General features: G+C 38.4%; 1 protein-coding gene and 1 pseudogene across 2 annotated transcripts; both read right to left on the bottom strand.

The window, feature by feature from the left end:
• Window positions 1-2,973: 2,973 nt before the first annotated feature.
• On the bottom strand, window positions 2,974-8,130 carry LOC148878129 (cysteine-rich receptor-like protein kinase 25; annotated as a pseudogene).
• Window positions 8,131-11,585: 3,455 nt separating this feature from the next.
• LOC148878128 (cysteine-rich receptor-like protein kinase 25) lies at window positions 11,586-15,125 on the bottom strand. Of its 2 annotated transcripts, XM_088949172.1 has the most exons (7): window positions 14,261-15,122; window positions 13,534-13,656; window positions 13,254-13,387; window positions 12,918-13,128; window positions 12,569-12,806; window positions 12,330-12,480; window positions 11,586-12,171 (listed from the first exon to the last, which is right to left on the bottom strand). In XM_088949172.1, the coding sequence occupies exons 1-7, from the start codon at window positions 15,027-15,029 to the stop codon at window positions 11,863-11,865; spliced, it is 1,935 nt and encodes a 644-aa protein (XP_088805298.1). In that variant the 5' UTR covers window positions 15,030-15,122; the 3' UTR covers window positions 11,586-11,862. The 2 variants fall into 2 exon arrangements, with proteins under 2 accessions (XP_088805298.1, XP_088805288.1); XM_088949162.1 differs by having other exon boundaries at window positions 12,569-13,128; window positions 14,261-15,125.
• Between the last annotated feature and the right edge of the window lie 489 nt (window positions 15,126-15,614).

Below are 15,614 nucleotides of genomic sequence, written 5' to 3'. Positions count from 1 at the left end.
AGACCTCTTTCCCTCTCTCCTTGTTAGGTTCCCTGGCCATTGCCCCTCTTCAGTGGGAGATAGCGGTACTAAGGGAAAGGGTAGCCTCTAGGGGCACCGATGGCTACCACTAGGGCAATGACTCTCCCCATGAAAGAGCTATGTTGGCGTCACCGAGGGAGCCCAAAGGGTCTCCTCTGGCCGACGAGGAAGATGCTACAGTGCTCACCGTCAGACTGGTGGAAGGGAACGCTTCCCGAAGGGTGGCTGACGCTGATGTCCCATGCTTGGAGTTTGATAGCTTCTTGGAGGTGGGCCAGGTCAAATCCCTGGCGAGGAGATTCCACATACCCAAGTCCTATGATCTTAGGGTTCCCAACATAGGTGATTGTCCATGGACCCCTAACTACGGGGAAATCTATATTTACCAACACTTTTTAGAGTCTAGCCTTAGGTTTCCCCTCCCTTCTTTAGTCTTTGAGTTACTGGAGTGGTATGGTATCACTATCAGTCAACTCATCCCCAATACCCTTAGGACCATCATAGCGATGTTGGTGTGGGCTTGGCTTCGGGATGTGGAGCTGACATAAAAAATGTTTCGTGCCATGTTCGCGTCGAGGAAGCACACTTCTAAGGCCAACATGTACTACTTTCATCCTCGAAGAGGGAAGCTAGTGCACAACCCCTCGTTCGCCTACGGGTGGAAGGGCAAATTCTTCTATGTCTCCTGCCCTGAAGGTTGGAGGTTCAAGTCTGACTAGGGGGAGGCCTGTGTAGTTGTCGAAAGATATCCCCCTCTGCTTCGAGACGAGGAAGCTACTGCCGTAGCTCATCTGCTTATGGTGGGGACAATGCAAGCGAAGCCGTTGGTGGAGGAGGAGGTTCCCCTAATGTTCGCTGGGATTAGCCCTACCCCCCTCGGTAGGAGAGGTTTTGTTGTTCATTTAGGAAGAAGGCTGGGGCACAAATGTTGAAGTGGCCCGATGAAGAGGTTGTCCCCTTGTCTCAACGAAGGGGGAAAATCAACAAGTCCCCGCTAAGGGGAAACAACTAGTGGTGGCACCTCAGGAGCTCGCCGATGGGGTCAAGAGACCCTTGGAGGGGGCCAAAAAATCATCAAAGGTGCCGATGAAGCCAGCCAAGGGGGCCAAGGTACCGAAGAGGCCCATAGAGGGGGCCGAGACAAGTCAGAAGAGGCCCGCCGCAGACATGCCGAGGGAGGAGCTGCCATAGAAGGTGGTCAATGCTGAATGCCCGATCGAAGATGTGGCAAGGAGACCTGCACCTGAGGAGCTCCGCCATCAGTGCAGGGGCTCCCCGAGAGAGCCGAGGGGGCGAGGTAAATTCACCCCCAAGTTTCAAAAGCAGGTCGAAGGCTTTGAGGATTCAAAGTAGGGTAAGCCAAGGTCGAGGACTACAAGCTAAGACGAGATGCTCCCTTCTAAATACGGTAGAAGCGGAGGACTACAAGTCATCGTTTCAGTGACTAGGTTCTTGGAGATCCAAGGTACTACAAAACAAGAGATGTCAGAGGGCTCGGGTGAAGACCAAAGGCGGGGGCTCTGATACCCAAGTTAGTACGAGGTGCAAGGTGGGGGAAGGTGCAAATGAGGTCTCGATGGTGGTCCTCAGATGCATTGGGTCCCTAGGAGTAAATGCTAATGAAGTGAGGTAGGTGCAAGAATTTAATTCAAGTCACTAGAAGTAAATGCGGGAGCTGTATCAGAATTCTGGGGCTTGGATCCCTTGTCAAGGAAGAGTTACCTCATATTTATACTTGAGCGGGCTGGAGGTAGGTGGAGATGAACGCACCAGATGAGAGCCATACAAAGTCAGGCAACAGGTCCTTGCGTGTACGCCTATCTGCTTTGCGGTTGGCTCTGTACTAAGGCAGTAGGACTCCCCTTGCTGTGGCTGGCGCTGTTAGGCATTAGTGGGCTAGACCTCTCAGCCCATAATGGGTTGGGCTTGGCTAGCCCACATCACTCATCAATCATCATCAAATTCAACATTAGTTAAGGTGGGATTTGTTATTTCGCCTCGGGCATTCTTTTTTCAGATTTTAAGAGGAGTAAAGTTGATTAATGGGATTTTGGTTCCCATTGACTAGGAATCTCATTTTCTTTTCTCATATTTATGTGGGGACTAGGGAAAGTTTATTTTTTTGGGTATCACTTACCCGAGTAAGTGATACCCATCTCCTAGGTGGGTAAATAACTTTCCCACCTAGGGGAAAGTTTCAACACTTGAATGGGACAAAAAAAGGTCATGAACTTATTTACATGGCTAATGGATTTTTATGGGAAGTCATTGCCCTTTTTAATAATAGATTTTTATGGCTAAAATGGTCATTACCTTATTTACATGAAAAATAAAAGAACAAGAGTAAATGCATTTACCCGAGTAAGTAACTTACTCGGGTAAATGCATTTACCTGGGTAAGTAACTTACAAAAAAAGGGAACAGGGCCTTCTTTTCATTGTAATAAATAAATGTTTTAAATCTAAACAAATGTTCAAATGGTCAATGAGAGGTTCAAATTCTGGTACTTTACAGTGGTTGAGGAAAATGAAACTTTTGCATAATGCCATGCAGCCAAACTGGGAAAAACATGATGGGCTAATTGTGTAGCAAGTCATGATGGGCCACCTTGTCAATCTACAGCCGTTATGTTTACTGGTGGGCTGGGTTAGGACGAAGCTACATCCAAATGTAGTAATGCGCAAGTCCACAATTATGTGGATTGATCAAGTTCCCCTACGAACTAGAACCAATTAAAACAGGTCTTTTGTATGAGGACTGAAGAGGAGGTTTATATATTGGAGATCTCTGGTACAAATTTGAGCAAAAACAGATTGTAGCTTTTCAATAGAGAGAAATTTGGTCTGAAAAGGATAATCCCCCTTATTTAGCCAGTAAGGAAGCATTAGAAAAAGATGAAAAAGCAACATCACATGCCTAAAATAAATATTTGGTTCTTGGCTTGGCTTGACTGGTATGAATTACATACCCTTGTTAATGTGCCACCGAATTGGTTATCCAAAAAATAGACATCAACGAGGATATAAATCAGCATTTTATGCATCATTTGCAGAAAACTCTGTTGACCTGCTTGTTGAGTTATCCCGCAATGGCTTTTCTGGCTCCATTTTACTCTGCATAAAGTACGCAGGTGCTGAAGGTGATGGAAGTGTGACGGAGTAGCTATTGAGCATGAGAACAACTGAAGCCATGGTGGGTCTGTCAACTACATCTTCTTGAACGCATAATAATCCAATGTGGATGCTTCTCATGACTTCACTTGTTGAAAAGCTTTCTCTCAGAGTTGAGTCCATCAACTGTAGAGCTGTCCCTTCATTCCACAGTCTCCATGCCTGCACAATTCATCACCAATTAACCACAGAAAATTGATCACCTTGATGCATGCATGTAGAAGATTGAAGTCCTAAAGTCCTAAACTAAACAATACATGTCCTGAACGAAACCAGATCTCCTACACTTTTTAAGATTGGTCAATGTCTCAAACATTAGCTAAGGCTCAAGTGTACAAATGATACCGGAAGAACTTTGACCAGTAAGAACCAACCCCCTTTAGATTTTGATGATTCTTTTCATTCGTTGGTGTGCTCATCAGTGTAAGGCGCAAGTGTAGGAGATCCCGATCGACTGTTGTTACAAGAGAAGCACGTAACACTAGTTTTCATACTTACTTAGCTAAGGAGGTCCTCTGTGCGCTGTGATTGACGGAAATAGTTGTTCCTCTGGCCGCTCACTATTTCCAGAAGTAAGACACCAAAACTGAAGACATCTGACCTAACTGAGATCTGCCCGTGAATTGCGTACTCTGGAGCCATGTATCCACTGCATTCCATCTCAAACCATTGAGTCTCTGCCTAGGGACAAGTACAGAACGATTTTGAATTAACTGTGTTCAACCTTCAACTAATTCATTATCACAACGCTTTAGTTATATTATTTCTTTTCATTGTTTATGAAGACTAGCTTGATTTTTTCTGCATTCCACACCTACCCCAATAAGGAAAAAAAAAAAAAAAACAAACAAAATTAAGAAGAAATGGAATAAACTCAAACTCTCGATGACCGTGACACTCCAGAAGGTATTAAGTGATCTCAATAACACCAAACAGTTTCTTGAATATTAGCCCTCAAGTAATCTATTTATCTACTTTGGTGTTTTAACTTACTATGTACCGACTATCGTACTGGTATTAGTTTGGGTTTGGTTCTCCACTAGGAACAGCCTTGCCATGCCAAAATCAGAAATTTTTGGGTTCATCTCTGCATCTAATAAAATATTGCTAGCCTTGAGATCCCGGTGAATAATCCGCAGACGAGAAGATAAAGAAGTCCTCGAGCAATTCCTCCTATAATTTTGTAACGCTTTTCCCAATCCAATAATGCACGTCTCTCTGGATCTATATTGATATGAAAAACAGAATAAGTTAGTAGTTATTGGATATGTAGCATCAAACATTAGGGATTAAATGCTGGCAATATTTTTCTTTTCTATATACTCTTGATTTTACAGGATAGACGACAAAAATTATACAAAGTATAGAGATTCTATACTTTAATTAACAAAGGTTGGTAAAATATTTTTTTCATTAATATTTGCTTTTGTTGACTTTAAGACTCAGTTTGGAAAGAGTACAAATATAAATATGTATATTATAAATGCATATAAAATAATACAAAATACAAGATTTTCCACTTGGCATATATGTATTTGTACTCTTCCCAAACTGAGCCTGTATTTTAATAAACAGTCAGATTTTGCTCTCTTTATTGGGCATGTCACATGTGAAGTGAAAAAATGAGATAAAGAAGTCTCATTGTGATTCCAGGGCAAGCATTTATGCCCACAAAAGATCTAATAATTTTCTCCCCACTGTGCTTCTAGAACCTTAAACAGGCCTAATAAAATATTATATATTAGTGATATAAATTATAGGGTTATTAAATTAAGAGTTGACAATTGCTCAAGAATTATCATTTCTAATCTTAATCGGTATTAATTATTTAAAAAGTTAAAATATAACACAATTCACCAATTATATATTCTTATGTGTTTCCATTATTTAACTTTCACTTAACAAAATTCGGACATCGTATGAGAACCCCACTAATTATCATATCTAATGTTAACTACTATTAATTAAATAATATACATAAATTTATTGAAAATGTTATTGCAATGTCTGTTTTTCATGTTGCCATCTATTTTTTTTTTTCTAGTTTGGTAATGATACTATATATGGTGGAAATATTGATAAAATCAAAATCATTTGGCCTAAGAAATATTCTTTATTATAAAATTGAAAGGTTGGTAAAAGGGGATCATCTAATCATGTTGAGTTTGCCATATTAATATCCTAGGTGATATTCATTTAATGGTCTGTCTACATCTTCGGTACGTGGAAGACTCGAAGACTTGATCATGACGCCAGACAGCACACGGTTTGCTCAAGACTTGATCATGACGCTAGACAGCACACGGTTTGGAGATGATGAGGTTTGTGGTTGTGTTTGTGTTTTAATTATTTGAAAATAACTGAATAAAGTATACTTAGTTGCAGCTATATATGTATTTCATTCAAATGGAAAGGCAGGTGATAAAAGGAGAACAAAAGTTAAAGAAGGTTAAATGGAGTCAAACCAAATATAAAATTATCAAGGCTTGTGTTTGGCACAAATTCATATATGAGCAGCTTTTCTTCTCTTTCCAAGCAGAACCCCAAGAGCCTAACGAGATTCCTGTGTTGAAGCTTGGCTACCAATGAAACCTCATTCTTGAATTCTATTTCTCCCTGTCCTAAAGTTCTTGAGAGTCTCTTCACGGCAATTTCTTGTCCATCAGGTAGCTTGCCCTGAGCATGTAATTTTTTATGTTAAATCATCTGAACTTGAATTTAATACAAATTATTGACACAAAATTAAGTAAATTACAGGCTGGTGCATGGACATTAACCTTTCTATTATCTTATTACCTTGTAAACAGGACCAAATCCACCCTGTCCAAGCTTATTAGCATCAGAGAAGTTGTCTGTAGCAGTTCTTATTGTATCAAAGTTGAATTGCAAGGATTCCACATTTGTTATCTCGTCCAAATCTTCAAAAGCAATAGAGAAATGAATCAAATTTGTCATACAGCTGAAGCAATTCCATGAAAGGAGATCCTTTTCTTGTTGCTTAATTTTTCTCTCAGTACTGCTACGACTGAGGGTGTGATTTTAGTTGGTCACAAGATTCCTTATTGATTGAGCCAATTGATTCCAGGAAAAGGAATGCCTTCTGACTATTTATCTACATCCACTCATTAAGCATGCAGATCACTATTCAAGGGAAAGAGATCGAATCAGTGTTCACGATCTCTGAAGCTTGTGATCTCTGAAAGAATGGACCAAAATGTGATCTCTGAAGCTTGTCTTGGTGGCTCAGTGTTCACGATTAATCATTTCCTCTCAGATATCGATTCACAAAAACATGGATACTACAATAATCTTTGAATAATACAAGTCTTGTAGCTACTCACCTTTAACTCTATCCTTGGATCGACGTCTCCTCCTTCGTAAATAGAACCATGCTATGGACAAAATCATAACAGCTGCAACTATTGGAATGATGATGGTAATGATAAGTTGAGAAGAATTACCCCCTTGCCCTGCAAAAAAAAAATTTGAGGTTGATCAGGTTCCTGAATCAATGTTGAGTTCTGGATCTAGAACCAACTGAATAGGTGTTAGCTAGGTAGCTAGATCAATATAATGAATATTTTGAACAGCTTTATGAACACTTTCGGTACAGGGCTTCAAAATGTCTGGAATGTTCACCAAGGGTATGCTTTAAGATGGAATCTATACAAATTAAAGCACTAAAAACCATAAAATTTGTGATCAAAACCAATAAAAATTTCCGAACAGACCATGTAACTTGTATTCTGAAATTACTTTTGGAGATACAAGATGAATGTGCATAGAATAATCAGGACTATCAGCCCAAATACCACACTTCACAAGAGCTGAACTTTCCCAAGAGAAATAGTTTGATGATATTAGACCATGATCACTGCAATAATTGACCACAAAAGGGTTTTCTTCATGACTTGAATCTACTTGCGTTAATTCCTAAATCATCAGGATATCTATAGCCAAAGTATAAAATTTCAACAAGGAAGATGCATACTATGGAAATAGAAAAAAATGATTCAGAAACAAAGAATTTCGATAGATGCCACTGGATTTTGAGTTTTGAGTAATTAAGAATGGTTATCGTATGTTGCATCGTCTGTTTTTTGATTAAAGGTCCCAAGATCAAATACTTACCTCCTGTAGTCGTTATTGTGGTTATTGGTGGAAGTGGGGAAGCCACAGATGGTGGTGAAGCTGGTTTATTAGGCTTTAACTGATAGAAAGGGTAGATCTCATACCGAATATAACAACTTGGTCTAAGAACTCTCCCACCTTGTTTACCATTGCAACATCTTGGAATGTCACTAACAGCCCCTGTTAGGCATAAGTTACAGTCAGTGTCAGATATATCAGGAGTGCACTGCACTAGCCCATATATCTTGAGAAAACTCGTGAAGTTTGCTTCTCCAGTAGCAAACATTCCCGTAGAAGGGTCGAGGGCAGCTCGTCTCACAAGGCTGTTCATTAAATCTCCCAATATCTGATTAAACCTATCTGGGTTTGTAATGTTATATATATTCACTAGAGAAACGCCTGGAATTTGCTGCATAGTGGAGAAGATTGATTGGTTTGAATACCGCAACAAACACAGATCATACCATATAATTGCCTCTTTCTTGTTGGGACAGCGTTGCATGATCTCTTTGCTTGCAGTGATTACACAATTCTGACAGACTTCTGAAGTAACATCGCCTTCGCAAAGAAAGAGGCCATAGGCTATATCGGGGTTAAGGCCGGCGGTGGTATTGTAAAATCCATTTTGCAGTGCGGCATTAGAGGACAGGGAGGAGAGGAGAAGGTTGAGGTTGGTTTGATATGTGCTATTACTAGTGTAGTTCCCTCCAAAACAGAAGTGGTATGCATAGTTTGGCTGCTGGGCAGAGCTAAGCCCCAAGCGTATGAGAATCAGAGACACGAGGGGTATCAAACATTGCAACTGCATTTTTATTGCTCAAAGTTTGTGAAAATCATGAATCTGTGGTTTCATGGACATGGAGAAACGCTTTTAGTTTTTATTGCAGGCATATATATATATATATAGGCATGATTTTATGATGAGTAAACATCTTTGGGTTGCTTAGCTCATTGGGCTAAGGATTATTTGATTCTTAACTTCCTGCTGTATGACACAAACAATGCTTAAGACAGCCTTAATTAATTCATCATGAGAAACTACTGCTGCAACGGTGTTTTGCGAGTTGCGACCCCTCAACAAGAAAACCCGACGCGCCAGCGTTTTTTTCTTGAATTATATTCAAAATATATATTGGAATGATATATCTGGCATGACCGTATCTTAGTAGAGTTAGGATTGGAAACAGTGCAGCAACCATATGGGCTATGGCCAGATAAGATGCAAACTCTTAAATAAAATTTCTATTCTGTAATCTTGCCAAAATAAAATAAAATTTCTCTTCTGTAATGTGTACCAGTTCACACTCTTGTGCCTCGTTTGGTTCATGGAAATAGGGATCTAGAATTGGAATCTCATTGGGCTATTCTGATTCTAATTGTTTGATTGGATAGAATCGAAACCCCATTCTCATTCATTTGATTCTATGTCTCTCCCTTGGGAAAGAAATGTTATTTCTGCTGATTTTAATTCTCATTTCCATTCCTGTCTGAATCAAACAGAATATGGGAATAAATCATTCTGATTTCAAGTTTGGAGAATTTCGATTTTGATTTCAATTCTAATTTTAACTGCAAACCAAATCGGACGCTTAATAATTATTTTAAAGTTTTCAAAATTATTAGTCAAATTGTTTATTTGTCATCTGGCAACAAGTTAACATTGTGTTGAATGCAATGGAAAATTTCAAAAATGACGTAGCGGGGAAGCGTGTTACGTGTAACAGTGTACAAAGAGTACTTTCTTTTTCTAAAGAGAAGCCTTGAATCTAATATGAGAAAAAAATATAAAAAAAGAAAACTAGGGGATAGTTATATTCTAGTCATTGAAGTTGATTATAAAATGGTTTTATTCATATCCCAACCTTTAATAGTTAAGTTAAAGGAATGGAGCATGATCTCATGTTCTTCTGTTTTTGAGCTTTTATACTAACTTTAAATAGGAACATCATTAAAAAGAGTATATATTTTTATCTCACTTGGACTCGTCAAACCATCATATTTTAATGAAATGATGAAAGTAATAAGCTGTAGCTTAAAAGAAATTAAAACCAATAAGATGCAAAATTTACTGTCCAAGGAATTATATTAACTGCTGCAAATTTTAAATTCTCTTTTTTCTGTTTTCATAAAATTCGTATTATTTTTTTAGAGAACTCAACCTCGATAATAATAGCCAATGTTTTAAAAACCAATCCGGAGATTGAATCATTTTTGCCTTTGTGTAGTGGGTCATTGGTTTGACCATCCAGGTGGAACGGGTCAGACCGTTCCACATGTATTTAACATATATAATGTATAGTTAATATATATATATATATATATAGATATAGATATATTATATGTGTGTGTATAAATATATATTTTATTAATAAATAATGTATAATTATGTTTTATATATGTTATATGTATTTTTATATTCAATTTATATCTTTTAATTTAGTTTTTACTTTTTTATTTATAAAAATATTAAAAATTACTATTTGAGGATAAAAGTTATTTTTTCGCAAAAATAGCAAGGCAACGCATAGTTCTTGAAAAGTTACCAAAAAAAAAAAAGATCACCCCAATTAGACATGAGAGTGCAAAGTCATGGCCTCCCAAAGTTTGCATGTATTGAGTGTGCAACTCACAATCTGATGGCCAAGTCAAACAGGTCAATGGTAGAATCGGCTAGGTCGGATGATTCTTGACCAAGTCAACGATTTTTTACTATCTTACATGTTTTGACTGAATCGGACCCAAAATCCTGACTGGGCGATGGTTCGAACAATTCAATCAACCGAGTCAATGGTTGGTTGAAAACATTTATAGTAACTATATGGATATTTTGGACATTTTCAAGCCTCATTTTAGAGGATTCTAACATTGGGAATTTACTTGTAAATGTGTAAGAGAATTCGGGGAAGGTGATTGACATTACCAAACTTCAAGAATGGTTTTAGTAATGGTCCAAAACTTCAAGGGGGAGGTATCATCAATTTACCCTTTTGAATATTTTGCATCCGTTCATCAACCTAAACAAAAGCTTCCATACAAATTTCAGACCAGACATTGAAGTTTGAGTCTGGTTTCTAGTGGGGCTGCCTTGTATTGAATATATTATTATGAAAGGCGGTCATTGTGATTATATTAACAAAGATTTCATTTAGGGTGTGTTTTCTTCTCAACATTTTGAGAGGGGGAAAGTCGTTCAATGGGATTTTGATTCCCATTGACCAGGAATTCCATGTTCTTTTTTCAGATTTAAATGGGGATCAGGAAAAGTTTATTTTCCTAGGTATCACTGACCCAGGAAAGTGATACCCATTTAAATGGGGGAAAGTTGTCAACACTTAAATAGGACAAAAATGCCCCTTGTAATAATGAATTTTTATGGCTAAAATGGTCATTGTCTTGTTTGCATAGGAAATAAAAGAACATGCTAAATGCATTATAGGATGGGTAAATGCACTATATCAAGCTACATTTACCCATGTTCTTTTATTTCCTTTGTAAATAAGGTAATGACCATTTTAGCCATAAATGTCCAATATTAAAAGGGGCATTTTTATCCCATTCAAGTGTTGTAAGCTTTCCCCACAAGCGGAAAAATTATTTACCCACTTGGGAGATGGGCATCACTTAACTGCCTAAATGATAATCAGGAAACTGTGGTTCCCATACACCTGAAAAAAAAACCTGGATTTCTTGGTCAATGAAAAAAAAAATCAAAATCCTATTAATTAACTTTCCCTCTCTCAAAATCCAGCCCCTTAAATTATTTAATTATTTCAATTGGTTTACATGCAGGCAAAATAATTCTGAAACAAATGTAAAATTTCAATAAAATTTATTACGCATTTGTTAGAAACGTTTAATCATCTTTTACCGTTTCTCACTTTTTCTCCTCAATTTTCACACGGGAAGAGACAAATCGGCCGCACGGTGTACAAGCCCAGCTAGCAGCATCATATAGTATCATGCGGATGCTTTTTTTTTGGGGGGGAAAATTACTACAAAGGGCATGGTGATTGCATTAAAAGCTTTAAAACTCCCGTTACAGAAATGGGCTACTTCATACTCGCTTTGTAAACCATGATGGGGGTGGTCAGTTCTCCAGCCTTTTGGTGGGCTGGGCCAAGAAAAAGCTTCCTCTGAAAAGCCAGAAGGCTAATTTCAGGGTGAGAGGAGGCCAACAGATTGGCTTCCAAGATATGATGAATACAAATCAAGATATACAAAGAATGATTCCAATGGACCTGACTTAATCTGGACCAAGTGATGGGCCAAAAACAAATAAGGAAGCATGCACTAGGAAAAGAAGAAAAAGCAACATCACATGCATGTCATATGTATTTGGTTTTTCTGTAGGCTTGACTGACATGAATACAACCTAGTTAATAATGAACCTCTGAACATTAAGGCTATGTTTGGTTTTAAGGAAAATGTAGGGAAAGGAGGAAAACCTATACAAAATTTGTAAAGTTTCCCTACCTTTTCCTACTTTTTCCTTCAAACTAAACATAGCCTAATTTGTAATTGACGATCCAAAAAACAAACATTAACGAAGATATAAATCAGCATTTCCAGAAAACTCTGTTGACCTGCTTGTTGACTTATCCAGCAATGGCTTTTCTGGCTCCATTTTACTCTGCAAAAAATACGCAGGTGCTGAAGGTAATGGAAGAGTGGCGGAATAGCTACTGAGCATGAGAACAACTGAATCCATGGTGGGTCTGTCAGCTACATCTTCTTGAACGCATAATAATCCAATGTGGATGCATCTCATGGCTTCACTTGTTGAAAAGCATTCTCTCAGAGTTGAGTCCATCAACTCTAGAGCTGTCCCTTCATTCCAGAGTCTCCATGCCTGCACAATTCATCACCAAGTAACCGCAGAAAATTGATCACCTTTGTATAGAATATTGAACTCCTAAACTTAACAAAATCCTTTCCTTTGTAGACTCAAAAATCCAAGTCAAGTTTCACCGTATAAGAGAAGCAACCAAAACAAATTTCCACACTTACATAGCTAAGGAGGTCCTCTGTGCGCTGTGATTGATAGAAAGAGTTGTTCTTCTGGCCGCTCACGATTTCCAGAAGTAAGACACCAAAACTGAAGACGTCGGACTTCACTGAGATTTGCCCGTGCATTGCGTACTCTGGAGCCATATATCCACTGCATGCGGCCATCTTAAAATTAGCAAATCAGGAAGAAGAAGAAGAAGAAGAAGAAGGCTAGCTTGAATTTTCGTGTTGAAACTTACTATGTCCCAACTATCCTACTGGTATTAGTTTGGGTTTGGTCCACTCCGAACAGCCTTGCCGTGCCAAAATCAGAAATTTTTGGGTTCATCTCTGCATCTAATAAAATATTGCTCGCTTTGAGATCCCGGTGAATAATCCGCAGAGGAGAATCTTCGTGAAGATAAAGAAGCCCTCTGGCAATTCCTCTTATGATTTTGTAACGCTTTTCCCAATCCAGTAATGTGCACCTGGCTGGATCTATTTTGCCATGAATAACAGAACAAGTTAATAGGTAGGAGATATTTCCAGCTATGTATTTCAAATGGAAAGGTAGAAGATAAAGAATTAGAAGGCTAAATGGAGTCGAACCAAATATAAAATTGTCAAGGCTTGTGTTGGGCACAAATTCATATATGAGTAGCTTTTCTTCTCTTTCCAAGCAGAATCCCAAGAGCCTAACGAGATTTCTGTGTTGAAGCTTGGCTACTAATACAACCTCATTCTTGAATTCTTTCTCTCCCTGTCCTGAATTTCTTGAGAGTCTCTTCACAGCAATTTCTCGTCCACCAAATAGCTTACCCTGAGCATGTAGCCTTTTGAGCATGTCAAACCATTTTTGAACCGTCTCAACTTGAATTTAATACATATTTACATAAAAAGTAAATTAAAAGCTGTTGGACACATTAACGGTGATTATCTTATTACCCTGTAAACAGGACCGAATCCACCCTGTCCGAGCTTATTCGCTTCAGAGAAGTTATCTGTAGCAATTCTTATTGTATCAAAGTTGAAATGCAAGGATTCCTCACTTGTTATCTCGTCCAAATCTTCAAAAGTAGCTGATAGAAATGACTCATGGATATAAAAAAATGTCATAAGAAGAAATTCAATGAAAGGAGATCCTTTTTTTTTTTTTTTTGGTTGCTTAATTTTTGTCATGGATACTAGAATAAATCTTTGAAGAGCAAATCATGTAGCCACTCACCTTTTACTCTGTCCTTGGGTCTCTTCCGTCGTAAATAGAACCATACTATTGACAGAATTATAACTGCTATAACTGTTGGAATGATGATGACAATGATCAATTTAGAAGAATCCCCCCCTTTTCCTGCACAATACAAAATAATTTCAGATTGATCTTGCTTCTGAATATGGAGTTCTGGAACTGAGACCAACTGAATAGGTGTTATAAGGATAAGTACTATAGAATGTAAGGTTTGTGATCAAAATCCATAGAAATTGGCCAAGTTAAGCAGATAATGGAACATTTCTATTCTGAAATTACATTTTGGGGGTGTAAGCATAGAATCAGGTTTGTTTACCAACAACGTATTAGGGTCCACGCTTCACAAGAGCTGAAATTCCCATGTGAATTAGTTAGATGACATGATCACTACACTAATTGCCCAAAAAAAGTCAGTTTTATTTATGAATTAGTGACTTGAACCTACTTGCATTCCTAAAGCAGGATATCCATAGCCAAAGTATTAACTTTCAACAAAAAACATGCTATAGAAACAGAAACAACAATGAGCACCAAAGAAATTTGATGTTTGCCATTGTGATCACAGTTACCATTCTTAAATTATTAATCTTGGGGTTTTGAATTTTGATTAAGAATAGATAATGAAAAGAAATTCAAAAAAAAAGAAAAAGAAGAAAACATGTTGCATCCTTTTGCATAAAAGACCCCAAATCAAAAATATACTTACCCACAGATGGTGGTGATGAATCCGGTGCATTAGGCTTTAACTGATAGAAAGGATCGATCTCATACCGAATATAACAACTCGGTCTGAGAACTCTCCCACCTCGCTTACCATTGCAACATATTGGAATTTGACCAACAGCCTCTGCTAGGCATATATTACAGTCACTTTGTGATATATCAGGAGTGCACTGCACTAGCCCGTATACCTGCTGAAAACTCGTAAAGTTTGCTTCTCCAGTAGCAAACATTCCCGTAGAAGGGTCAAGGGCAGCTCGTCTCACAAGGCTGTTCATTAAATCTCCCAATATCTGATTAAACCTATCTGGGTTTGTAATATTATTAATACTCAGTAGGGAAACGCCTGGACTTTGCTGCATAGTGGAGAAGATTGATTGGTTTGAATACCGTAACAAGCACAGATCATACCATATAATTGCCTCTTTCTTATTGGGACAGCGTTGCATGATCTCTTTGCTTGCGGCTTCTACACAATTCTGACAGACTTCTGAAGTAACATCGCCTCGACAGAGGAAGAGGCCATAGGCTGTATTGGGATTCAGGCCGGCGGTCGTATTGTAAAATCCATTTTGCAGTGCAGCATTAGAGGACAGGGAGGAGAGGAGAAGATTGAGGTTGGCTTGATACGTGCTATTACTAGTGTAGTTACCTCCCAAACAGGAGTGGTATGCATAGTCTGGCTGCTGGGCAGAGCTAAGTCCCAAGCGTATGAGCATCAGACACACAAAGGGTAGCAACCATTGCAACTGCATTTTTGTCGCCTAAGTTTGTGAAAGCATGAAGTTATGTTTTTATGGAGAAACTTTTAATCACAGACCCAGGGTTGATTTGCATTGTTTCAGTGCCACCGCTGAAGACAGCCTTCATATTTTGAAAAAACATATGCTGCGGCCGTGTCTTAAGACTGCTTTTCTTAAATTCAAAGCATTTGAATTTAAATTATTTGAATGCTTCTTTCTTTTTTGTTAATTTCGTTTGGTAACTGGCATGTCCATATCTCATTGGGGGGGGGGGGGGGGGTTTGCAACCAAAGTCACAGGTGAGGTAAACTCTTAAATTCTTCTTTCTGAACTTTTTCAAAACTAACCAAATTGTTTATTTGGGAGTTTGACATGTGATCTGGCCAAAACAATTTGACATTGTCAAAGCTGTGGAAAGTTGGAAAAAGTTAAACAACAAAAGAAAACAATAATGACCGCAGTGAGCTTGTCCAGTTGCAGTTGAGCTAATTAATATATATGACTTGGTTGACGTACGTAGAGGAGCCACGACCTGTTCCTACCCTTCAGCCACTGCTGTATCTGAGCCGTGGCTCGGTTCATAGGAGCTGAGTCTGA

Source organism: Nelumbo lutea, chromosome 1 (assembly GCF_056320005.1).
Source record: "Nelumbo lutea isolate HS-2025 chromosome 1, American lotus-T2T, whole genome shotgun sequence".
NCBI classification, from domain to species: domain Eukaryota; kingdom Viridiplantae; phylum Streptophyta; class Magnoliopsida; order Proteales; family Nelumbonaceae; genus Nelumbo; species Nelumbo lutea.
This window is presented reverse-complemented; position numbering and strand designations above follow the sequence as displayed.

What these genes read in the sequence shown, in the direction of transcription:
- LOC148878128 (XM_088949162.1), bottom strand. Translation starts at nt 15,029, where the DNA reads ATGCAGTTGCAATGGTTGCTACCCTTTGTGTGTCTGATGCTCATACGC. An exon ending in TTCATCACCACCATCTGTGG is followed by an intron (nt 13,657 to 14,260) that starts GTAAGTATATTT and finishes TGTATTGTGCAG; the next exon opens with GAAAAGGGGGGGATTCTTCT. An exon ending in AGTAGGATAGTTGGGACATA is followed by an intron (nt 12,481 to 12,568) that starts GTAAGTTTCAAC and finishes GGCCGCATGCAG; the next exon opens with TGGATATATGGCTCCAGAGT.